General features: G+C 37.2%; 1 protein-coding gene across 2 annotated transcripts in view; it reads left to right on the top strand.

Annotated features, from left to right (window-relative positions):
• The window catches only part of BTBD9 (BTB domain containing 9), a 161074-nt gene that overhangs the window by 94414 nt on the left and 40753 nt on the right, over window positions 1-25907 (top strand). Inside the window, exons 11-12 of one of the 2 annotated variants that reach the window (XM_048296601.1) lie at window positions 8994-9072; window positions 13546-18604. In XM_048296601.1, the coding sequence (XP_048152558.1) occupies window positions 8994-9072; window positions 13546-13650 (184 nt within the window). In that variant the 3' untranslated portion in view covers window positions 13651-18604. Of the gene's footprint in view, window positions 1-8993; window positions 9073-13545; window positions 18605-25907 lie in introns of those variants that run through there. The other variant, XM_048296602.1, reaches the window with a different exon arrangement.

Raw genomic sequence — 25907 nt, 5'->3', positions numbered from 1 at the left:
ATGCACCCTCTCAGCACCCATATAAATAAGTATTACTACCAAAAAAGTTATCCAAATTGTACAATTTGGGAAACTGGCACATTTATCTGACTGAGATAAGAAAGGAATGCCTAATACCTGAACTGTTGTTTTGTGGCTGTGTTTGTTTACTTTGAAATTCATTGTTGCTTAGATACTAAACTGATGAATAAGAGAGACCCAAATATTCATGATCTAGGTGGTAAGTTGTTATTTTGTCTGTAGCCCTTTCTTACAGGCAAAATCATTAAATAATATAGCAACTGTTGACATCTCCTTTTACTGTCAGGGGGCCAGTCAGGTGTTAACATATCAGATCTAGAGATTTGCCCTAATTTGGTTGTTGATATTCAGGATCTAATTTCATCAAAACTCTGAAAAGTACACATTTGCTTATGCTGGCCAAAACAGGTATGGTCCTTAGGGTTACAGATGTCTTGTATTGAGATTCATGCAGTATTAAGCCATTGATTTATTCACAATATGTTTTTGCCAGGACAGGTTATAACCATGAACCACAAAGTCGAAGAATTATTATATCTTTAGGTTCATGCTTTGACTATTTCTGCACCATGTGGTATGTGGTTTATTATTTTAGAATAAGGCTTTGGCAGTTTGTTCCATACACTTAAAGGGATGGTGTTTCCATTTTGCTCTTTGCTTTTCTGTTACACTGAATTCCCACAGTAAGAATTTTTTATTTCTCAATATTTTTATTTCTCAGTACGGAACATCATCATACTACCTAATTTCATTCCACTGTTTTTCCTCTATGCCTGTTCACTAATTTTTCTTTCTTAATGGTTTTCATATATTTCACATACATTTATAAAATACTTCTGCCTTTTTCCTGATACCTTGGTTGCTATGTAAACAAGTTTTGCCTGACTTTGTTTTGTGCTCTTTCATCATGAATGATGTTTCCTTTCTTTTTAAAATTGTATTTGTGAAATTTTACCCAGTTCTTTGTCTATAAATTTTTAAGGCAGAGAGTTCCAAACTAAATACTAAAATTCAGTTTACCATACACCTTTGTGAGGGATTTTCATTTTTTCTGTGCTAAAAGTAACAGAAGAAAAGTTGTATTTGTTACTTTTGTCTGTCTCAGTTCACTTCACTCTCATGTCTAAAATTACTGCAGTCATGGATTCAGGTTCAGGGTTTTTAGTGGGTGAGTTTCAGTCTGAGGTCACAAGGCTTTCCTTTCTGACCTTGAGGTTAATAGATAATTCAGTGTGGTAGTAGAAAGGGTAACAGTTTTCCTCCCTTCCATTACCAAAGCTCAGTATGCCTGTATTGCTGTTGGGAGGAGGCACATGCTGATTTACTTTCTTCACTGTTTTATTCCTCTTTGAGGCTGTGGTCCAATTTACTGCATTCCTTGGAGGTTTGACATGTCAATTAGATGTTATCGACAGTAATAGAAGAGCGGTTGGTGTAAATGTGAAGTTTTTACGAGTGGGCCGTGAAATTACACCCAGGGGAATGTAAGAGACAAGTGTGATAAATAGTGTTAGTGTACACACTACAAAGAAACTGATTAATAGGGAGCATGTTTCTGTCTCATATCTCTAAAAGAATTGTTTATACATTTGTTTTTAATCAACTTTTCCATTGGTATGAAAAGTTATATAATAAAAATAGCCCACAATCTGTTGTACGTTTATGGGGAGGAGACGTCTTCAAAGTTGAAAGCATCCCATTAATTGTATTATTGGGTATGTTATTGCATTGGATGGCTTTTCATATCTTTGCTATCAGTGTGAACATCAGGAGCAATAACTATTGGTAATGAGTAAGCACAAAAAACCCAATTCAAACTCTGGGATTATGCAGATTTGTCTTGTGCATGTGTGCTCTGGTGTACACAGAAGGAAGGTGAACTCCCAAGTTACTCCAGTTCGCAGCCTTCATCTGCTGTCAGCTTCATCTGCCACTGCCATCCCCCAAGGGTGTGTGTGTAGATACTACATGCATGGTTCTTGCCACAACACAGAAATTTGGCTCATGGCATTCTGCCAGTTTCCAGCAAATTGCTAATAATTTAATTTTATGTAAAATTTTAAAATATAAACTAAATTTTTGGAAGTACAGAAAGGCAATCTATTGAAACTGAAAAAAAATGTGTAAGCAGTCTAAATTATATGAGTTTATGCAGAACAGAAACGCTAGCAGTTGCCTACATTGTTATGTGGAAATATTTGAAAATTGATTGCTTCATTTAGTTAGAAAGATAATTATAACATTCAATTTTCCCATTGTTCAATTTGACTATATTTTAACATTTTCTTCTTGTAATACTTTTTCTAAAAAGTAAAAACATCAGCACTGAGGCTTTGAAAGCAGGTGTTACTATAAAGAGTCTTTCAAGTGAGAAGTTTTACAAAGATGTCAGAAAGCCAGCATAGACTTCATGAAATAGATTTTATGTCAGTATTTTTTTTCTAGTAGGTCTGGTAGGTCTGTTTTGTCAAGCTCACATCTGGTTTCTACAACAAATCCTGTGCAATACGACGTTTATAGCAGTTTAGTAAAGCATTCTTATAGCGGACAGATATTTTGTTTGGATTGGTGCAAGGGACCAAATCATAGAAATATCCTACAAATAGCTACAAATTTAGTTCAGATGCTTTCAGAATCATGCAATCCTTATAGGAAGTATATTTACAATAAAAACTTTTGAGGGAAAGTTTCCTAAAAGGTGTGAATGCATGTTTTTTGCTTGTCAATATATAAAGCTATTATGAAACAAATACTGCAACAGGTGACTTTTAGTATTTATTATTATTCTCAGATTTATTCTAGACTCTTGTAATATTTATACGCACCATTTTTATTACCTTAGTACTTAAATTCCTTTCTGGTTGTTTGGCGGTTTGGAGTTTTTTGTGCCAAGATACATAATTAGGTCAGTTTTGCCTCCGTCTCTGAGAGCAGCGGAGAAGAAGTTGTTATTTCCAGCTTGCACCTTCCTTGCTTCCTTACGAATCTCATGCTTGACAGCCCACCTTTTGAGAAAGTGCTGTCATGGTCACAGCATGAGACAGAAACTCAGTTTTAGTTGAAGCAGGCCAGTGGTAGAATTGATCTTAATTGACTTCAATTTATAAACCAAAATGCTGATGACCTTTGATTCCTCACAATATTTTCTTTCTCATGCTTTGTCTTCCCCCTCAGTGGCTTGGGAGGCTGGATGGCAAGGGGGCGGCTGAGCTGGCTACTCAGTCTGACTTCTTTATGGGTCTGTCTTTTTGAATAAGTATGTTAAATTACAGCTGCAACAGGAGATGGAGTATTACTTCACTTCATTGTTTAATACTGTTATGGTGGAAAACATGGGTTTTATAGGCAATTTATAAGGTGGCTTTACACCTTTTTGGTATTTTATAGCAAAGAGTATCTGTATAACAATTACTTCTATAGCATTTTTAGTGTGTGCTTCTGTGTTTACTTTATAGGTACTCCATAAGAGAGGTTAGTATGGTATTCATTAACAAGCAGGGGGTGTAACATATCATGCAGAACATATTGTGGTTCTCCTCAGGTCTCAGTAAGCTTGCTTATCTGTGCACACAGTTTTTTATTTGGCAGAATCACATGCTGGTTACAATTTGCCTTCCTTATGTCAGTACAGTCATCAGACTAATATATAGAAAGAGAACACAATTCTTTTTTAATTTTTCTGTTACCTGCTTTTACAAATTCCATTAAAAAAATACGTAGTCACAGTTGAAAAAGTCTACATCCAAATAAACTAAGAAGTGTTTCATCACTTACTGTAGAATAAGGCATATGTAGACAAGTATTAGAAAGTAAAATGGAGGTTACATTTGCTTCCCAGTCTGCTTTCCTTTTTTTCCTTGGAGGACGAACAAAAAAATGGAAAGTGAGGAGACATGATGTGCACATTGAAAATGTACCTGCTTAGCCTAAAGCAAGCCTTGATAAGAATATGATATGGTTATCACAGCTTGATGAATGTTAGTTACGCGTAACAGCTTTCTCTTTTGTCTGACATCTTTGGCCTGAACTGGGTTTCAGCTCTCATCAGTGCTGCTCTGGTAAGCCCACAGTGTGGTAGTACTCTGTAGTGCCAGTGGCTCATTAGAAAACCTCAATAAAATATAAGCTTCCACTTCTTTCTTAATTTGTTCTTTCTGGAAGAGAAGGAAATAATGGACAAGAATCACTATTTATGTTCTTAATTACTATTTATATGTAATAAATCTTTAGAAAGATAGCAGCTTTTCTTAGAAATAACTAGGCAAAGATTCCAAATGCTGAAAAAAACCCCATTATATTCTTTAGGAGGTGAATTGCTATTTTGGAGCTATAGATAGTTTAAGGAATAGCAAGGTATTGGTTTAATTTACCTAGACACCTGTATTTCTTTCATTCTTCTTGCAATAGCCTAATAAGGAAAAAGACAAGAAGAAATAGGAAAGTTGAGTGATTTCTGATGATCTTTTTCCTTCCTCTGAATAGAGTCTGGTGAAGAGATTGTGAGATGCATAAAGCTATCAGGTTTTCAGCTGTTGCTGTTGGAGAGGTGAAAACTCTTGGCCCAGGAGTCTTGTTTATATGTTTGAACAGAGAAAGTGATTTTCATTGCAAGGAGCTCTAAGTGAGACAGGCAGAGTCAGAGAATAAGAGAGCAAAAGATAATTATCTAAATTATGTTCAGGCTATTATAGAAGACGAATATAGTTAAAATGTAATTAAATATGACAGGCTCACAGGATGCAAGCGTGGCTTTGGAATGCTAATCATCAATTACTGCATCTCCTTAGGGGAGTCAGGCAGAACAAGAGAGTTAGAAGTCGTGTGGCTGAGGTGAGATGTAGAGTGTTAAATGCTGTAGGACTGTAACAAGGCTAATTTATTTTTAAAAATGGAGCTACTAGCCAAACAACTTGTAGTGCTGCATTTCAGCTTGAGGATCCTGGTATAAATGTGAATATAGTATAGGCTGCTAGTCTCAAGTCCCGAGTCTTCTCTTCGAGATGGAAACCTTAGCTTGACACAGTGATTATTTCTGTAGTGAAAGTGATGACCAGAAGTACTGCAGACTGAGCCAGTAAATCTAAAACAAATCAACCAGCAAGACAGGTGTCAAAGCAGAAAAAATATCAACACTGCCTGAATATTTAATAAAGCTAAACCCTGAAAAATATATTTGTTATAGGGTCACTAATAAGGTGTACAGAGACACAAAAAGTCACCAGTGTCATTTTATGAGAGAAGTAAATTCTGATAGCTTCTTTATGACTGTGTCCTAGGTAAAGACGGTGAAAGTATTGCCACCAGTTTGAAAGATTTGTTTGTGTGGCATATGGGGAGTAAAGGTGAAGAAATGCCATCTATTACACAGGACTATCTAATCCCAGGCTAAAAATGAAGTGCTTTTGATATGCTTTAATGCTGCTGTATAATGGTATAGAGTGGCTTATGTGTGAATCAATGCAAGAGCAATGTATAAAGTTTGGAGGAAATTTTTGTAAAGACCATCAAAAGCAATTTTGAGAATAGAAAGACTAGCTAGTGTAAGGAAAGTGTGAAGTAAGCACATATGCATGGCAGGACTAGATAAATGATACGACTACAAAACAATTTGCGAAATAGAATTTCTGCAGAGAAACTGAAATTATTAAAATAGTACCAGCAGAGATAACTAGTAATAAAAAAAGGAAGGTTAAAAAGAAGCTTAAAGATTACCTATGATGTCTTTAATTGAGGAACACCACTGAAAAATTGTTATGGCTTTATACATTAGAAGAATTCTAAGTAAATGAGTTATATCAGCAAAAAAATGCAAAAAGAGGTCAGATATGCCTTGATAATGTTCTGTCAGTAATCTCTTTTCTCATAGGGGTATAGTTAAATGCATAAATTATCTCTTTGCTGCATAATTGTATCTGTACTGGAGAGGTATTGCCTTGCATGTATCGACATTCTCAAATGTACTGTTGCAGTCAAATCCATACAACTTTATAGTGAACATCATTTGCCTTGCTTATTTCAAAATGATTCTTTCCAAATCCATTTGGCTTGCTTTCTATTTTGCTTTTCTCCTTTTTGCTAAGGAAATAAAAAAGACACCTAATTTTCTCATTATGCAATCCAGTACTAATTCTCTAGTGGCAATATTCTTGAATTTTAATAACTCTTCTACAAATTGTCTATAATTTTGACTTTCCAATGGGAAAGGAATAAAATGGACAGACACCAAAATAGTAAATATTCTTAGGGACGAGTTTATTGAAAATGCTATATCTTCCTTCAAGTCTCACACCCTCAAGAATTTTTTTTATTCTCTTCCATTATATTTTAATATTATTAAGGGATTGATTATAATCCAATCCTAATAAAAGCATTGTAGCAGAAAGTAGGGACTTGCAGTGCAGTGGGAAGTGAAAGAACATAGGAACTGCCTGGAGGAGTTGATCTGGAAGCATGTCATCAAAACAATCTTCAGAGATGTTTTTCTCAATCTCTCTTACTATCTGTCACACTCTTCAGCTATATTCCCAAATAAATGCATCAGCTTCCCTGTTACCACATCATAGGACAGACAATGGCATTTACTGCCATGCTTGGAAAACTTGCATTGAGCTCTTGCAGTGAGTATTTGACCAGTGCTCAGAAATAGTAGAATACAGACTCTCGTCTCCTCTCCTCTCGTCTCCTCTCCTCTCGTCTCCTCTCCTCTCGTCTCCTCTCCTCTCGTCTCGTCTCCTCTCGTCTCCTCTCGTCTCCTCTCGTCTCCTCTCGTCTCCTCTCGTCTCCTCTCGTCTCCTCTCGTCTCCTCTCGTCTCCTCTCGTCTCGTCTCGTCTCCTCTCCTCTCCTCTCGTCTCCTCTCGTCTCCTCTCGTCTCCTCTCCTCTCGTCTCCTCTCCTCTCGTCTCCCCTCCCCTCCCCTCCCCTCCCCTCCCCTCCCCTCCCCTCCCCTCCCCTCCCCTCCCCTCCCCTCCCCTCCCCTCCCCTCCCCTCCCCTCCCCTCCCCCGTATTTTCTTATCACAGAACACAAATTCTACATTAGTGTCTAGGAAGGCACAGGCTCTTCTTAATAGCTTCTTTAGGATTTTAAACTCTTTTATTTAGTAGAGCTTTAAAATATTTTCCAAATCACTAGGAAGCAAATCTGGTTTTTACATCACCACTCTCCTTGCATAAAGTTTGCATATGTGAATGTCAAAGCATATGCATAATGCAAACTATGCAATGCTTTGTTATGAGAAGTAGTGTTGTGATCATCTGTTTGTCCCAGCCTCTCATCTTTGGAACTTTGCAGTTAAGGTAACGAGTGCTGTTTGGCCATGGAGATTAACTGACTGGCTGTACTAGGGGAATGTTAGAAGGAATCTCAGGAATCATTCTCCTGTTTAGGGGGGAAATGTTTAAATCATAATAATCTTCCAGGTCTTGAAACAATCAATAAAATAGTCCATTCCTGGTTTATATTTTATTTACAGCATGAAGAAATAGCCTGAGCTTTAAAGTAGAGGTATAGCCACGTAAGGGATGTAAGTAAACCATACCGTTAGGTAGATAACTGCTGTACCTCTGAGGCCTGCCACAGACCACACCTTTCTGTTATCATGAATGACTGTTAATTACACCCATTACCTCATGGAGTAAGACCAGTAAACTACTTGAAATTAGGACTTGATTGGGTTTGTAATCTTCTTTAAGCAAATATAACCAGACAGCAGTGATAAAAGTAAGTTAAGCCCAGAAATGCTATGTTTGTGACAAAAAGAGTTTTCTCACTAAAGGAAAAATCAAATGTGTGACAGTCAGCAACCAAGCTGGTCATACTGCCAGGCTTTGGGGTAGTCTGATGGCAGTGACTGGTGTTCTATTCAAGTTTTGCTTTGGTCCCTTTTTCTTACATGAACACTTCTGAAGGTATTCAGAACCCATTCTGGAAAACTATTCAATGTTTTTTTCCATACTAAGTTAATCAAGTTAGACCTAACTTCATTTTATTTCTGAAGCCTTCTGTGATAGAGAAAGTTAAAATTTGGCTGAAAAGTTAAATTCTGTATATTTTGTTTTCATGTTTTATGAATATGAAATAATTTAAATTTTAATGTGTTCAAGTAATAATCTAGTGTTGTGGAAAACTGGTATCAAACTGAAACCTCTAATTCCTGGTATATTTTATTTCTTCTGGTTTACTGTCAGTGTTCTGTAAGCAGAAAGTTATGGTGTTCTTTTCCTGCTGTGTATTAGGCTACTTGAGGTGTTGCACCTCACTCAGGTCAGATGAGTATGAGTGAGGAACAAAGATTACAGAGGTCCCAATGTACCTCTAGTGTTCTCTAGCCCAAAAAGTTATACACCAGCTCTGGGAGAGTGGTCTGTTCTCCTCACTGTTGCTGTGTCAGGATGGAGAAATGCTCACAACCTGAACTGCAAATGATGCTTTATGACATTTGTAACTTCCTGGAAGGACTTTGGCCCACACAAGGAAAGCTTGGTTCCTCTTCCTCTACTGCTCCACTTAGAGTATGAAAAGTCTGAGGTTTTAGGTGGTTTGGTTTGGGGTTTTTTCTCCCACAGTTGTAACTTTCTTTAGCCAAGCTCTGGTGATTCCTCATGAGCAGGAGGATGAATTTACTTTAATTTATCTGATCCTTCATTTATCTAATACAGTCAGTATAAGTCAAAGATTTTAGACTTTTGATCCAGGCTTTTCTTCTTTTACCATTTTCTTAACTTTCAGCAATATTATGATTGTTGTCCTTGCACAGAAATTATAGTGATATACGTATGAAATCGCATAAGCAGAGTCAAGACACTTAAAAATCAGGAAGGAGTGCTGGAAAATTGGGCAATGAAAAGTGTTGCTCCATTTGCCCTGTGAAGTGATAGTAGTACATACTGTCACTTGAACGCGTTCTGTATATTTTACTGCAGGCTTTTGTGACTGTGTTCAATATTTGTATGTCTTTCTGAATTTTCTTTGTAGATCCTGGCAAACAATCACTTTTGATAAACAGCCTGCATCTTTTATCAGAATAGTTGGAACTCGCAACACAGCTAACGAGGTAAGGAACTTCTAAAAAACCCTATACATTAATATACCACAGCACAGTTTTTCATATCTTGCAGTGAAATTGATAATGCCTTCTCAAATGTACATACTTCATCTTTTTGCTGAGGCAATCTAGCAAAACACTTGAACAGTGTTATCATCTGTTCCTAGTTTTGACCTTTCCACACTACCATCAAATACTCCTATTGGGTTTGATTTTAAATTAATCTTTATTTTGATGAACAATTAAAATGCCAATTTAGTGCACTAGAGAAAGGTGTATGGTTTCTGATATACTTGAGTTTTATCACCTGTATATTATCTTTTTAATTAATAAAACATAAGAAAAATCTCACTCATAAGAAAATCTTATTTGCGTAAGATTCTCTTATAAGTAATTTTCATATCTGGTAAATCAGTTGACTAATAGTGGCCAAATCAAGAGATTTTTTTCATTTTATACAGAAAAAAATACTTTGTCCTAGCCCATCAAGTGCAATATCATCCCATCTTTGTTTACTTGTGCTTCTCTCTTTTCTAATCATTGTGTATTGTCTCAGATGATTTTACTCTTGACTTCAGTGAAACAATTTACAATATGTGAATTTAAGAGTATATGTAAGTCTTTGTGAGATTAGGATTCTATAGTATGAGATTATAAGAGGCACCAGCAGCTGGTTCCTAAGCACTGGGAGCACTGTCCAATAGCATTGTCTGTGTCCAGTTGTAGTGCAACTCTTGCAGAAAAATGCAGCACCAGGTATCAACATCTCAGCCAACAGCTGGAAAGTAGCTGACCAACCAACAGAACTGGGAATACAAATATTTATTTTGTGTTGCTGAGCGCTGTCTCCCACCACATGCAGTTCAGCCTTAATCAGTGAGTCCTTAGAGTCAGAAGCTGCCTATGGGGTAGTACATGTGTGAAGAAGGCTTCTTCCATTACTGATCCATACTGACAGTCTTGTTTCCTCTCATGCCAGTGTTTGTAAATTCCCAACTCTTTGTTAAAAAAGAATGAGGTTCATTGCATAAACTTAGCAAACCAGACTACAGGAAACACTGCTTTCAACTTTGAATTCTTAAAGGCAGCTTTAAGCCCTGAAGAGCAATGGCCTTTTAGGCATCATTCTAATTTCAAATTGGTTACTATTTGCAAGGAATTTAATATCCTGTGTAATTTATATAGAGCGCTGCATAACTAGTGAAGATGAGAATGGATAGAGGTTACAGCTGTTCATGTAGTGTCTCAGTTGAATTATAAGCACATGCTGCTCTTTGTCTTTTCCTTTTTTGTCTTTAAAATCTGCATCCAACACTAATTTGGTTTTTATTTTTTTTAATTATTTCTCCTAAAGCCTGTACAGGAGGAATATTGTCAGTGTGCACATATTACTAAATTACATTTATATATATATATATATTAAATAGAGGGGCTGTAACATTTGGTCATAAATTTTAATTTTCTAAAGAAAGCAGCAAGATATTTTTCGTATTTCCAATTTAAATAGTAACAGTGTAACCAAAGTCTTGGTATTTTCTATAGTCTCAGTAGTCTCTTCAGTAAGAATACAAGCAGTTTCCAGAATTACTTGCCCAGAACTGCTTGTACAGTATGTCAAATCTTTCTCATTTTAAATAAAATATACTAATGGCAGCATGTTCTTATCAAGGAGTATTACTGTAATAGGTACAAAATACTCCTTACTTGTTCTACCAACACATACCTTTGAACTTTGAAACACAATCTGTACATCCCAAAGGGAAGAGTTGATTTTTGGAATTGAAAAGAAATACCATAAAATGTTTCCATTTAATGAATTCTTTAATCTTTTGAACTCATCTTTTCCTTGCCATGTTTTTCAAGTTTTGAAAGACATGATGTTCACAAATTTTTTTACCTGGAGTTTGAATAGTTTTTGGTATAGTAGAACATGATAGAAGTGTAACTTTCTGTTTTCTCAAGCTTACACACATCCTACTTTTATAGAGAAAAGAATTATTTCTCCTTGTCATCATTTATTTGTCAGACAGGTCACCTGATACTTTATGTAAGTTTTCTCTTGTTTTTTCTCTTCAGTATTACTGACCTGGAAAGGACACCTAGTTGCTGATGTGAGAGCTTTATCTTACAAATTACTGCGCCAGTGTATATGCACTTGGCCTTCCTGCTTTGTGTGTCCGACCTCTCTTAAAATACCCATGAGAAGTAGGACACAATGTGGGTCATAGGATGATTCTGAACTGTCATCTTTTTCTTTTGAGAGAAGCACATGCAAGATTGTTTGTTTTAGTGATCCTGTTCTGAAATGCTTAATTCTGATACTGGATGAAGCAGCTGGGCTCCACTGTGCTTCTCAGGCTTAGGCTTCTCTCACATGCAGTATTCTTTATAAGCTGAGGTGGCAGAGTAACTGAGAATAATGTTCTAAATTCACAGGCTTGTCAATATGCCACACGTTTTGACCATTAAGAATTTAATATGAAAGAATCGGTAAAAATGAAAGTCACAATTTAAAATTGTGCACTTCTTTCTAGACTAGTACTAGCTAAATTTCAGTGCTATCCACACTATGTTTAAAAAAGCTGTATCACTATGTAAAGTGAGGTTTTAAATGAGAAACATTATTATTATTATGGGATACATTAGACAGAATCTTCTCACTTAAAGACCTCCATCCCATTCTGTGCTGCCTTTCAAAGAAAGCAGCATCTTATGGAGGTGCACTGATGAGAGAATGTTCTTTACTGCGAGGCCTTATCCTGAAAAGTGCAGCTGGAAAAAATTACAGTAGCTGTTACTTTATAAACATGGGAGTGGGATGAGTACAAAGGGGACTTTTCTAGAAGTGTAGCTAAATACAAAAATTGGCTTCTCAAGAACTGTAGCAGATGGAGAGAATTCATGCCAGTATAGGAATTAGTTCAGCTTTAGGAAAAAACAGGAGAAATGCAGAGGAAAACCATTTTGTGCACGTGTGTCTATGTGTGGGTGCAGGTGCAGATTTGTAATGTGTTCATATATGTATATATAAAGGCATAGCAGTACATCTTTATGTGAGCAGGAGTGTATATATAGAAATATAAGCATGTATTGCTATGTATCTGCATAAAAACCTTACACTGAGGGGCACAAGAAAGTATAATGGGGATTAAAAAAAACCAAGCAGTGACTGAAGATTTTTTAAATTTGTTTTATGTATGCTGTCAGAATTCAAATTAGCTAGCTACATCCTCAGAAAAGACCTGGGGCTACTGCAAACATGTCAGTGCAGATGTCTGGTCAATGTTCACTTGAGAAGGGATGGTCAAAAAGAATAATAGGATTTTAGGTTGTATTGAAGAAAATATAGAAAATACAATATTCTGTAGTCTTGTATGAGTATGTAGTATATCCATGTCTTGTTTATGTATTAGATTTTGCCCATATTAACTTAAAAGGGTCTGGGAAAGGGCAGTTAAGATTATAAGAGATTACCTTTGTTTGTGAGAAGAGCTTTAAAGACCTGGTCTACTTGCAAGAAGAATAATAGAAGATGTCATAAAAGTATACAAAATTAAGACAAGATAATAAGTTTAAAATTCAGGATTTAATATTCATCAAGCTTTAGCTTTAAGACTACAATGCATGTAGTAGCAAATTTTAAAGCAGTGTTTGTATTGTGGCAAAGCTGTGCAATTCATAGCAATAAGAAATCATATGGAAAGAAGTTTTGTAACAATTTTAAAGAGTTCCTCCCCCTTCTCCTCCCAGGCTCTTCAAGAACAAGTAGAAGTAAGTAAAGTAGAAAATAAATTGGAAAAAATGCTTAAGCACATGATCTTCTTACTCTAAGATACAGTCACCTGTACACTAGTCCCAGGTATTGTTTGAATCATCAGAAAATGATCACTGTTTCAAACAGAATATTTCATCTAATGAAGCAGCAGCCACCTTGGACACTCTGTATGCCTTTCTACATACTCCAGGACATGTCTGTAGAGCTGCCACTGTTATTACAGCAGAGGGCAATCTTGAAATAGAATCATGTTGGCAATGATTTAAATTTCATTTCTAGTGTGCATGAACATCCAGCCTTTTAAGGAAGTGATTAGATCATAACATGTGTTTAAGACAATTAATACAATTGTTGTTATTTTCCAATAGTATGTAGTAGGTATTTCTGCTACTTGCCAAGAGAAAAATCATTTACAAATATCCCAATCTGCTTTGGAAACATCTTTCTGATTTTTAGTGCCATATGTAAAGGTTGGTATAATTTGAGTGCTGCCTCTTGCTCCAATGCTTTCCCTGTCTAATGTTTATTGCCCATGAGTAAATGTTTTTGACCTCATGTATTTTGTTGAATTACTTTGTCACTGATCTGGCCTGCAGACTTCCATATAGACTTCCACACAGACTTCCACATAGACTTCATCTTACTTTGCTCATGCTTTTGCCAGCATTGAATTGTTTTGCTTTATCTTCGTTTTTTGTTCTCTCCAGGTGTTTCACTGCGTGCATTTTGAGTGCCCAGCACAAAACAGTACCCACAAGGATGAGAGTAGTAAGGAAGTAGCAACAACAGAAGTGGGGACTGGTGGACAGTAGCTTGTTTCTTGCCCTGTTGGAGCTGCAAGCACCTGGTTCCCTGCATTCCCTTCATGGATCCACCTTGCATTCTCATGTTCACCAACCATAAAGGAGGTTGAAAGGGAGCTTTTGCTGCCCCACTGACATTCTGTGAAATTATTCAGAACCTTCTTGTGCTGGCACCTTTTCTTTCTTTGTGAATGAAGGGGACCATGTCTGAAAGCTGGAAGTATTGAAATGGAAAAGGCTTTTTCCCAAGGACATGAAGAGACTGTTTCACTCTCCTCGATTTGTTCAAATCAGGCTGGTCTCCAAGGGGGGAGAAAATAGTTCTTCAATTTTCATCAAGTACCCCATTAACACCCTACCTCTCTAATCTAACCAAGGCAAGGAAAACAGAAGGAAAAAAAGGCAGAGCTACGGTGGAAATCTAAAATTACTCAAGCAGAATGGAAAGCATATGAAATAAGTATTTGTTCCCCAGAGGCTTTTATTAGCAAAAAAAAAATGTTTATGGAATACATCAGTCCAGAATATATGTTATTTTTTAAAGTGGTTCTTCACCCATATTCCTTTGTAACTAGTAATTTGTTTCAAAATCGTTTTGATTCTGTATTCCACTTTGTTTCTTATTTTTGGCTATAGCAAATGCTGTACAGTAGATTAAGGAAGTATCAGACGTTTACCTGCTGAGATGCAAATTCTCTCATTCATCAGTGGGATGACAAGAAAAGCATTCATCATATCAACAAACTAATTAATGTATCTATATTAATCTTGACCTTAGTTGACTTTTCAAAGTACAAAATTGTCATTTCCTACATTCAAAAGGAACTTCCTAAATCAAACATCCATCTTGAAGAAAATAGTACTTTTTCACTCCTGAAGATGATTATTTAAATTTTTCCTGCCTAAGACAACTTGCAACAGAACATCAAAAATGTTTGGTTTAGAAAAGTGGAACTCCACCTGGTCACTTACAGGCAGTTGTTCAAATATCAAAAGAAGAATTTGCAGATAAATTACATATTTCCAAGAAGAGTTTCTTTCCAGTCTGGAGCTAAAAATTCAAAGGCTGTGTATGCATTCACATTTCTCATGATCTTCATAAAATGTGATGCTTTTGCCTGTATTGTAAAAGATCTGGTTCTTACTTTACAGTCACAGAATTCGTTATCCATCCATATCTGTCTGGATTACATTGCCTGCAACTTTGCTTATTCTGTTTTCACACTGATGATGATGTAATCTCTTACTCTCCAGATCTGCATGACTTTTAGGAAGAACTCCATGTTGGTCTTTCAGTATGGGATAAAGAGATTTTGTATGAAGACAAATGCTGATGTAATTGGCAAAATTGATTAGGATGGTTGTTCCTCCACACAAAGTATATTATATTGGAAATGTCAGCTAACCAGTTTTATGAACTTGGAATTTCCTGTGGTGATAAATAACCTTGTCAGAAGAAAACAAAGCTAGTGCAGGATAAATATGGTTTTCCTTTACATAACCATAGTGATAAAATGAGCTATATCAACAGAGCAAATTGTATGTTAATTTATCACACTACTTAATTTGAAATAATTTCCCTGTTGGATACTAGTTGTGCTAAACCCAAGAAGAAATATAATCAGTGGTAGCAATGAATCAGAGGATATTTCAAATAAGAAAAGCATCCCTTTTCTTTCAAATAAAATTGATTAGGCTTTATCAATAGTATTATTTTTCATTGCCAAATTACAATTTAGTTCTGACATTTGCATACAGTTCCCTTCCTTCCTACTGCTGTGTTCTGACTTGTGAATGTCTGTTGGTGGAGATGGATGCCCACTGTGCTGTATAGAGTTTGTAATTCATGTGCCACAGCTGCCTTAGACAGTCTGGAGTACTGAGGCAGGATACTGCTTGTGCCAGGCACCTCCCAGTCTGCAGGGCTGGTTACCTCATGGCTTAACAGCCTCTGGAGCATGAAAGAATTGAGACCAGCTACTGAGGATACCACTCTCTTGTTTATGTATAAGTCCAAACTGTTGGAATTTTTTTCCCTTTAAATATCAAAGCAGAAGACTTTTCCAGTTGCAGTTCATGCTGGAACTACTGAGATGCCTGAAGCATTTCTTGCTTTTCATAGATAAGTCCTTGCATGGCAGTGGTGGCATTTCTTTGCAGTTTCATCAAACAATTCTGCTTTTCTCAAATTGTGGATAAGCAAAGGGCATAACCTCTTAGCTGTTAGCTTTTAGTAGCCACCATTGTAGAGAATGTTAAAAAAAACCTAAAATCAAAAAAGGTTCTGCCATCTGTTCTGAGTCTAGGCTGTCACAGAAAGAATGGTATTTTTCCGTTTGTAATCCTTGACATGCAGTTAATTTTTATGATACAAATAAGCCTTGTAGACTATAACCTACAGAACATTTTTTGATCTTGTCCTGTAACTCACTATGGAACAGAAATGTCTCTTTATTTCCCATGACATTCATTCTCTGCCAAGAATCTGGATGAACATATCCTGGTATCTGATATTCCCAAAGCGAAAACTCTGAGGTCCTATAGACCCTTCAGTTTCCCACCCCCATAAATCAATAAAAAGAAAAAAAACAAGTTTGAATTGTCCCTTCATGCAGGTGAATAGCAATTTTTAGTATTAGACTTCTTCTCTGTGACAATGGCCTTTCTCAGAGTCTTTATTTAGTGTTGCTCTGAGAACCTGTCATCAAGGTGAGCCCACTGAGCTCCCAGGCTTTTAAGGCAAGCCCTGCTGCAAGCCCTTCACACTTTCAACCTTTACCCTCTTTATTTAAAGAAAGAAAGTTTACAGAGAGCTGAACTATGCTGGGTCTTCTAATATTGCCCACCAACAAACACCCCTAAAACCTGTATTGCCTAGAGAGGTCTCTTGTCTTAAACATTGTGGCAGCAATGTATTAGTAGTGATAAAGGAAGATACAACACACAGCTGATGTGTGGTTTTGTGTGAATGTTCTCATTCTTTCTAATTACTGTCTGTGTTTATGGACGCCCAGTTTCAGATATATTTGCTGTATATTCCTCTGAAGTTTTTTTTTCCTTTTTTATCTTTTCCTTCCAGTGAAAGTAAGTTGTGCTGTTAACAGCTTAGTATTAGGGTTTATCAGAGTGATGAAATACTGTAATTATTCAGAACTGTGTAATCAGTCATATTCTATTTACAACAGGGTTAGAGCAGAGCTGACCAGGTACTCATTGCTTTCTTATCAGAAACTACAAAATAGACCTGTTGTTAGAGTTCTGCATAATGGAAATAACTGTACTGACACTATGGCATCATTGCTTCTATTTGGTATTTCAGGATCTTTAAATTCCCCAGGCCTCCTTTTCTCAGTTTTATTTCCATAGGTTGAATTGAGGCTTAGACTTAACTCCTGTGGAGCTCAACAAAGGTCTTACTAAAATCTTTTTATTTAGTTAACTTTGTCCAAAAGAAGATAAAAGGGTTTTTATTCACAGAATGAAAGGGAAAATAATTATCTGAGAAAATTAATTTTTGAAGTGAGCAAACATTGTGCAGCTTACCATTTTTCAAGATGCTTTTCAAGCCATTTCCAATCAGCTTTAAAACAAGTTCAAATGGCTGTTAAATGGAATTAAAATGACAGAAGTTAACCCAAGTCTAATTTAAAAGACAGTACAGAGGAGAAATCATTAATTTTGTTAGAGTAAGAGCTCTTCTTCATTGCAGTTTCCTTCTTTCAGAGCTCCATTTTTTTCTTTTCTCCATGAAAATCAGTTTTTCTTATTTATTATGACAACTCATGTAAAAGCTCAGTGCTTTCTCAGCATTGCTGAAAAATTCAGTTTAATGCATCTTCATCTTTACTAATGACAACTTTAGAGAATTTTCAGTTGAGTACCTGACTTGATGAGAGTTGGTTTCCATGAAAGAAAAGAAAAGAAGTCTGTAATTGTTTCAGTCTAATTAAATTTTCAGTACAAAAATTAGAAGACAAAGTTAATGCCATTCTTGTCTGATTGTTGTGTCATCGTAGTTCTGGTTATAAAGTGATGCCCACTCAGAGACACTTAATAAGGGATTAGAACTTAGATTTGATTTCACATGCTTTAGATTGCATTTCTCTATGAAGATATTAATTGGCTTATATTTTGACAGGGGTTAGTGTACTGTCAAATAAACAAGTGAATGTGTTGGTAATTTTGTTGTGGCTAGAGTAGTAAGCAAATGATTAGAGCCTGTAAGAGTTAATGTATCCAAGAGTAAACGTTTAGGCTTGTGCCTCATTATATCAGTTGCCAGAGGACTAAACCATGCTTCAAAAATAATTGTAGATCCCAGAGGATGCTTGAGGCCTGGTTTCCATCCCCATCTCTCAGTTAATGGTTCTATTTAGGTTAGAATTGTTAGCTCTCTCTGAACTGGTTATTGTTGTTGTTGTCAGTTGTACTGCTTAACTCATATATATATATACGTATATATATATGTAGAAGCTCCACAAAGCTCTGTTCAGGATACAGAGGTAAAGGTCCTGGGTCAAGTTTTAGGAGTGCCTAAATATTCACACACACATATATATATATGCATTAAATTGAGGTGGTAGCTAATTTAGTTTGAATTTAGAACAGGTTCTAAAGCTCCAAAATGAAAAAAAAGAAAGATAAAATCTGTCCAGGCAGGTGCGAAATGCTGCTGTTGTGGTATGGCAGGATGCTGGTTGCTTTAAAGGTGCAAATGACTAAAAAAGGTACAGCGAGCCAGTCCAAAGCTTTTGTCCAGTTGTTAAATATTGGCAACTTGGCTGTAGTGAGGTGTAGACAATATAAAGCAAGTTAAGTGCTCATCTAAAGATGGATGCAGTTCAAAGAACACAGATATTCCTCCTAGCTACCTTGTCTGCCGTGGCTTGCAGTGTTTACAGAGTGAACCTTCATATGACTTTTGTTACCTGCTCAAAAAAACCCTGCGGTCTTTTTGGCCCTTCCCAAGCTTTCATTGCAAAGCTTTGGCTGAGGTAATGACAAAGTCCTACTCACATTCCATGGTGGAATCTGGGTCTATGTTTAAACGCTTACAAGAAAAGTTTTAAAATCACTCTGCAAACTTTTTTAAGATAAAGCCCAAATTAAAAAGTGCAGCATAGTATGAGGAAACTACAGTTATCTGTCATATGCCAATGTACTGACTTTCTGTGCAACCACATACCAGTTTTATCACACTGCATGTGTTTGATTACTATGGTATGTCCAAATGGTGGGAGTGAAGAATGATCTTTGTACACCCATGGCATTACACATTTTCACACAGCCAGTCATTAGAGAAGTACATCTCACACTGTTCCTTGCAGCCTCATACAATAATACAGCTCAGTGTTCTGAAAAAATGGTACTTGATCTCTAACATGAACGTAATGGAATTGAAGTTCAGATTACTAAAAATTTGAATGAGTGGTGGCATCACCCTGCACAGGTGTAAACATGCCTCTCCAGTGCCTCCTACTACTTTAGGCCCTGGGCTATCACTGCACTATTGGTAAAATGAACTTTTACTCATCCTTTTTGTACTTATCATCTTGGCACCTCTATTCTCTGTGTGGCTGCTCAGTTAAAACAATTGTTTTCAGAATTATCATCTGACTCCTGAAAACTGGCAGATATACATCAGTAACTTCAGTCAATTATATTAAGTAGTCTGAGGAATTTACAAAATTAATCTATATGGTCTTTTACACCAAATCTGTGTCCAAAAGGTACCAGCTGAGTCCTGAAATATCAAGTGAGTTGGACAGTATTACTGCTCAGATGAGCGTTTGATATGCTGTGTAGTCCAAGTGAATAGTAGTTATCACAGCTGCTTTCTGGAGAGAAATCAGGGAATCTGAGAATGACGGGGTTGGAAGGGACCTCAAAGATCATTGAGTTCTCACCTCCCTGCCATGACAGAGACACATTTCACTAGACCAGGTTGCACAGAGCCCCATCCAAGCTGGTCTTGAGCGCTTCCAGGGATGGGCATCCACAACATCTCTGGGCAACCTGTTCCAGTGCCTCACCACCCTTACAGTAAAGAATTTCTTCCTAATACCTCATCTGTACCTACTCTCTGTCAGTTTGAAGCCATTCCCCCTTGTCCTGCCACTACATGTTGTTGTAAAATGTCCCTCTCCATTTCTTGTAGGCTCCCTTTAAGTACTGGAAGGCCACTGTCAGGTCATCCCAAAGCCTTCCCTTTTGCAGGCTGAACAACCTCGATTCCGCCTTTCCTTCATTCATGTAATTTTTGGTCTCTGTCACCTGTCTGTTGTCACTGTACTCCTGAGCTATAGTCACTAGGTGGTGAGACTTGTGCTTAATACCTAGAATCCAATAAATGTGTTTAACCACAGATGTTAAGAAATTTTTGTCTTTACACAAAACTATTAGCTTGTGCTTTTGAAACATGGTCAGGCCATACAGAATTGGCTTTTGGGCATCCTCTGTAGCCGTCTGTTGGGTTTTTGAGTTACCTTCAGTTGCTAAAAGATGGTAAGATTCCTCACAGGAATTTCTCATAGAGATTTGTCATGCTGAGAAATGGCTTTTGAAACAAACATGGCAGGTTCACTGCTGGAGAAAAGAGGCAGGTTTCTTTTGCTTCTACATGCCAGGATCCTGTTTGGGTTATTCTCTAAGTTTGGTTTTGCTATTTTTAATAAAAAGGGTGTCAGTGTTGTGGGATTTGGATCTGTTTCAGGAATCATGTCACTTATTCATTTTGAGAGGTAAATACATAAATGAATGTTTTTATGCAATAATACAAAGCTCATGAGGCTTGGATGATTAGAATAGAAATACCACTTAAAGCAGGAGCTGGAGTTGGAAGGAGAAGTTTGGGGGAAAGACTGGTATGGAGTTACATGGTTGCATCTGTGCATTTATAGCGATGGAAATATATGTGTTATGCAAGTTGAAGTGACTATTTGCAAAGATGTGTTTCTATATGGGCTTTTTTTTGTTAAATTACGGAATTCTGTTAAGGAATCTATCACTCATCTGAATATGAGTGCTAAAAGAGAACATAGGAAGTGAAACTTTAGTAGTTTTTTATGGAAAGAGCAACACAAAGATACAATTCTTATGGCCTGAGCTAGTTCTGTTTGTCTCCTATCTTCCCAGCTCTTACTTTTTCCTGCATGCTTTCCCCAACTTGCTTGTTCCTCCTTCTCCTCTCTATGCAGAATCATATCACTGTTGCTGGGGTGTTCCCTGTAACTTTCCTCTGTATTGTGATGTATTAAGGAATTATAAAAAATTATTTATTTTTACCTCTTTGTCATACACTGAGTAAAATATCATTGTCCCCTTTCATTCACATCAGACTCTAGAGGCAACTACCACTAGCCTGTCAAGTCCTAGTGAGCAACATTTGAATTTGGCTGTCTATGGATGTGTGAAATACTAGTCCTTTTGCACCTTGTACTTCCATGATCTGTTTGCAACCTGTTACCCTTAAGAGGAAAATCAGTAAGAAGTTTACTGTTGACTTAGGAAGTAGGTCAGGTTTTATGCTGGCTTATGTAACTTAAGTTTAAATATAAATTAAAATATTTCCTTCTCACCATGATACAGCAGATACGTGCTCAATTTGCTAGTTGGGCATTGTCCAAGGCATTAATTGTATGTGAGTGTTCTGTTCTAAGTAAACTGCATCATCAAGAGTGAATCTTGAAAGAATTCATAACTTTTCAGTGTCCCTCTGTGAAGGTATTTCAGCTGTCCAGGGATCCAAACACCCCACTGAGCACATGGACTCATTTTGGGAAGTACAGTGTTACTTCACAATTTGGACCCCATGTCTGTTAACCTTGTCCAGTCTCTTGTAAAGTGTTCTTTCCTTTTTGCTTTGCTCAGTTTCACGATTGTCTCTGATTTTCTTTTTTAAGTGAATGTTAATGTTCAGAGCCAGGCTAAACAGAAGTTTATGTTTTAGTGAACTTTTTCACTCATTCTCTGTTAGCAGCTCCTCTTTCTTGACAGACGGTAATTTAAATCCCTTTTACACTATGTTAACCTCCCCTTCTCTGTAGCAATTATAATGGTATCTCGAAATTTTTGTGCATTAAATCCCTTTCCTTCTTTCTTATAGAGTGGTTCTAAACTACCTCAGACTTTGTTGTGAACAGGTACGAGTTTCAGCTACAGTTTTTAGACTTTATCATAGTCTTTGAATGTTCTTTAAGTGTATGTGTGTGTAGGAAAATCGGCCTGCCAGACCCTGATTTCATTTTCAGGAATACTGTCCCAGGTGAGACATGTAATTGGGATAAATTCCCAGCCACACCTGTTCAGGCTCTCGCTGATACCTCTTTCAAGAAAAGCTTTTCAGGAGTGCAGCTTCTGGCACGGGAAGTGCTTCAACTTTCTCTTTGAAGGGACACGATGCTCCTGCACTGGACAGCTTCCACCTCTCCATTATTGTGACAAGGTCAGAAAACGGCATCATCAGGCCTCCATTCCTAGCTGCAGGATCTGTGCTATTGCACTGGACTGTGCTCATCCTATGAGAATAAACCCCACGTGGTGTGTTCTGATGACCTTGCTGACATTTTACTGTCATTTTATACTCCAGCAAATATGCATTACCAACCCATCGGGCTAGTTAAGGTTTCAGGTAAAATGGTGGTTTCAGATTGTGCTGCAGTGATCCAGTTGATAACTTTGGGAATTGTCTGGTTTTGTAAGTTACCCATTGAACAACCCAGCAAACCTTGTTAGTACTGATTTCCTTTTCACCAGCAGACATGCACATCATCAAACAAGCATTTTGCAGCATGGAATTTTCAATGAGCATCCAGAAAAAGAAGCATCTCAATTATTTCTTAGTAGCAATGTGTGTATTTGTAAGGAAAGTTTTAGAATTATTAAACTGCTGTAAGCTATTTTGTGCATGCGCTGGCTTTGTATTAACAGTTTGTATTAACAGCTGATAAGCAGAGGGCTGTGGCAAACAAGGAAGGCTGGCTGTGGATTTTACAGTTTCAAAGAGCAGCGGAGTGCCAGAGTGGATGCAGGACCAGACAATGCTCAAAGCAAATCATAAAGTGAAACTGTTGTGCTTTGTATTTATTTCTTTGGGGATTCTTCTTCAAAGTATTTAACTTCACAGGAAAATATAGAGTATATTTAAAATAGTAATAACTAGAAGTACACCTTTTCAAGAATGAGAGAGGTGTGATTTGAAAAATAAAGTGATCTTTTGTGCTTAACTGCTTGTCTGTAGTTTTATTATCATAATGTTAGAACCTGTCTGATGCTGCTCATATATATATGCATGTGTGAATAGAAAACTCTGGGCAGAACTGTATTGATTTCTCATCACAGCAAGGAAGTCAATAACCTCATCATTGATATATTAACTCATAATGGCACAGTCTTAATATCAACAGAGGAAATGCTGGTGATTTTCATAGTGATTTTCAGTCCAGTGGGCATCCATGAAGCTACTGCAAATGTTTGGACCAACAGCTGCTGGGTGTTGCTACCAGGATGTGCTGCTACACTCTCTGGATGAAGTGTATGAATGAGGATTTCACTTAATTTCACAAAAATGTGGGCAAATATTGTGAGACTTGGGATTCTGTTTTCAAAAAAAAAAAAGAAAAAAAAAAAGCTTAATTTTTTTCAGAGGTTTGTAGCTGATAAACCCCTTGATTTCCATCAGACTACCGTGAAAGGTGGGAGTGATGAGTGTTTGATTCATGAATATTAGACCTTTATCTTCCTGGCTTTTCAGCCTCACTTATTAAACAGAATTTCTGTAAGCCTTGCCTGGATTTCAGAACTTCATGCCCTAAAGCAGTGACTGTTCTCCAGTAACAATGCTACAGTCCTCTATCATGTCATCTTTTAAACATTTGTAACTGTGTCATGCTATTTCCTTCATAAAAGTACATAACCTTTGTTACCTAGAAAGTAGAGAGGTCAAACTCAAAAAAAGATGATACTAAGTTGTAAGATCAAGCTGAGGTACCACAGCAAACCATACAACGCCATAATGTCATCAAATCAAATTTCTTTTGTGTCTTGATTAGTCACACAGTAGTAAATATGGCTGACAGTTATTATTAGATTTTGAGAATAAAAATGAGCTTTTTAAGTGTCAGATCCTCCTGTTCATTTTAAAAAGCAGATGTGTAGATTCTGAAGCACAAGCTTCAGAATGCCATAAATTGTGACACGTGGAAATACTGAGGTAAAAAGCCTTACTTTAGAAATGATGTGTGCATAACAGGGTACAGGCTGAAAGTAAGCCAGAAAGTGGTATAATCCTGGCAGTGAGACGAAGCTCACACTGGAGCCATCTGCATTCCCATGCCATGTGTTTCAAAGTTAAAAAGAGAGTCAATGATTTTTGCTGTCTTCACAAATCAGAGGCCTCTTGAGGCCTTTGGGAAATTTTCATTGCAGCCCTCAGCAACGTTTTGATTGTGTTCAAGATAATGCCGTTTGTACTGAGTGCTGGATCTATTAGACTAGAATAAAAAACACAGTAAAGCATAGAGAGGAGGAAAAAGTTGGATGAGAACAAAACTAAGAATAAAGATTCTTTCTCCTTGCTCTGGTAGGGGTCCAGTTTATCTTTGTGCTTAGGCTTGAGCAGGGAGGGCTCATGAAGGGAGTGCAGACTGAAGTGGAAATACAGCTGCCTTTCCAAGCAGTAGTGGAGTGCAGTCAGCACTGTCACTGCTACAGCCTGAGGATTTATTTCAAAGTTGTTTCTAATTGTAAGTGATGGGCTTGCTTGTTAACGAGCAGTGGCATTGAAGCTTAAAACACCATGACACATCATTTGAGTATGAGCTGGAAAGACCAGATACAGATCAAATCACAATCATTTTATCTTTACAGTACAAAGCAAAATGCACATAAACAGGACATTTTTGTTGCTTATTCATTTTGTATTTTACCCTCTATTAACTGCTGCTTAAATATCCTTGTAGGCTGTGTTAATTAAATTAAACATCCTGGAAAGTGGGCAATGGTTGCCTTATAGCTCAAGGCAAAAAAGAAACAATCATATAAAATCTTATTTGAGTCTCTGTATTTCCGTGCTTTGCCATTCTCTTCTCTTTTTCTCATCCAATAATGTGCTGACCTTCTGCAGTTGGAAAAGTGTGTGGGTTTTGCCTTAAAAGCAAGAAATGAGGTATAGAGATAAAAGCATATATCCCATTTAATAGGAGTAGAGGCATCACAAAAATACCCCTTGTTGCAGCTGAGTCATTGGGAAGTGCCTGGTCTATGCAGTGCCAACTTTAGTCCTGTTTATAGATGACTGTTCTTTGTTGTCTGCTTCTTAAGGTGGTAAACATGAACTTAGAGGTTGATGTTTAGATTGCTAATTATTTTTCCTTGAAGACTGCATGTCTCGGGGAGAAACTGAAATATTCACAAATCTTCACCCCCCTCAGCAACAAACTGTCTGATTGCACAGGAACCCTTCTGGCTTGCAGAGAGGGCCAGGGCTGATTGTTCTGGATGTGTTCATGGAAACACATCTGTAGCTCTGTTTGATCAAACACCTCCCTGTGTTGTTTGGATGTGAATGTTCACAGCATGTGTATAAGGGAGATCGTGGTATTCTTAGCGCTGAAATACCACCATCTCTGGAATAAAATCGAGTTGGCAAGAAGGAGGTATTTTTATAATATAAAAGGTATATTTAGTTTTCTATCATCTGGACATTTTTTTTTGTGAGGGGACATTCTACACAAGAACAACAAGTTGCCTATGACAACTGAGTTTCTTTTTGGAAACCTAATATACCCAGTAGATCACTGGTATCCTTGTGTTCATTGACTCCTTTAAGGCACTAAATGTATTTGTGAGTTAATTATATCCTCTACAAAAACCATCCTGACTGTGCCCATTGTGTGTCTGTTGGGGAGGAAATGAAGATGGCCCACCCTGCTGTGCGCTGTGCAATAGCTTTTACATTTCCACATCTGCCAGGTCATATGTATGCTTTTACCTGAGACTTGCTGGTCAGTCCCCAGTTTCATTCATAGTCCTTCACTCACACTCATGGTGTGGTTTTTAAAAGACACAAGCCGCTGCTCACTACCTGCATGTGCTGTGTGTAGGTGATGAACCTGCCCTACCCAGGGAAGGACAGCTACAGAATAGCCAAGGGCTTTGGTCATCTTCAGAATCTCAGAATCAATTAGATGGGAAAAGACCTCTCAGATCAGTGACTCCAGTCTTTGACTGAACACCACCTTGTCAAATAGATTATGGCATTAATTGCC

Source organism: Corvus hawaiiensis, chromosome 3, assembly GCF_020740725.1.
Source record: "Corvus hawaiiensis isolate bCorHaw1 chromosome 3, bCorHaw1.pri.cur, whole genome shotgun sequence".
Taxonomy (NCBI): domain Eukaryota; kingdom Metazoa; phylum Chordata; class Aves; order Passeriformes; family Corvidae; genus Corvus; species Corvus hawaiiensis.
Note: the sequence above shows the minus strand (reverse complement) of the source record. Positions and strands in the feature narration are given on the sequence as shown.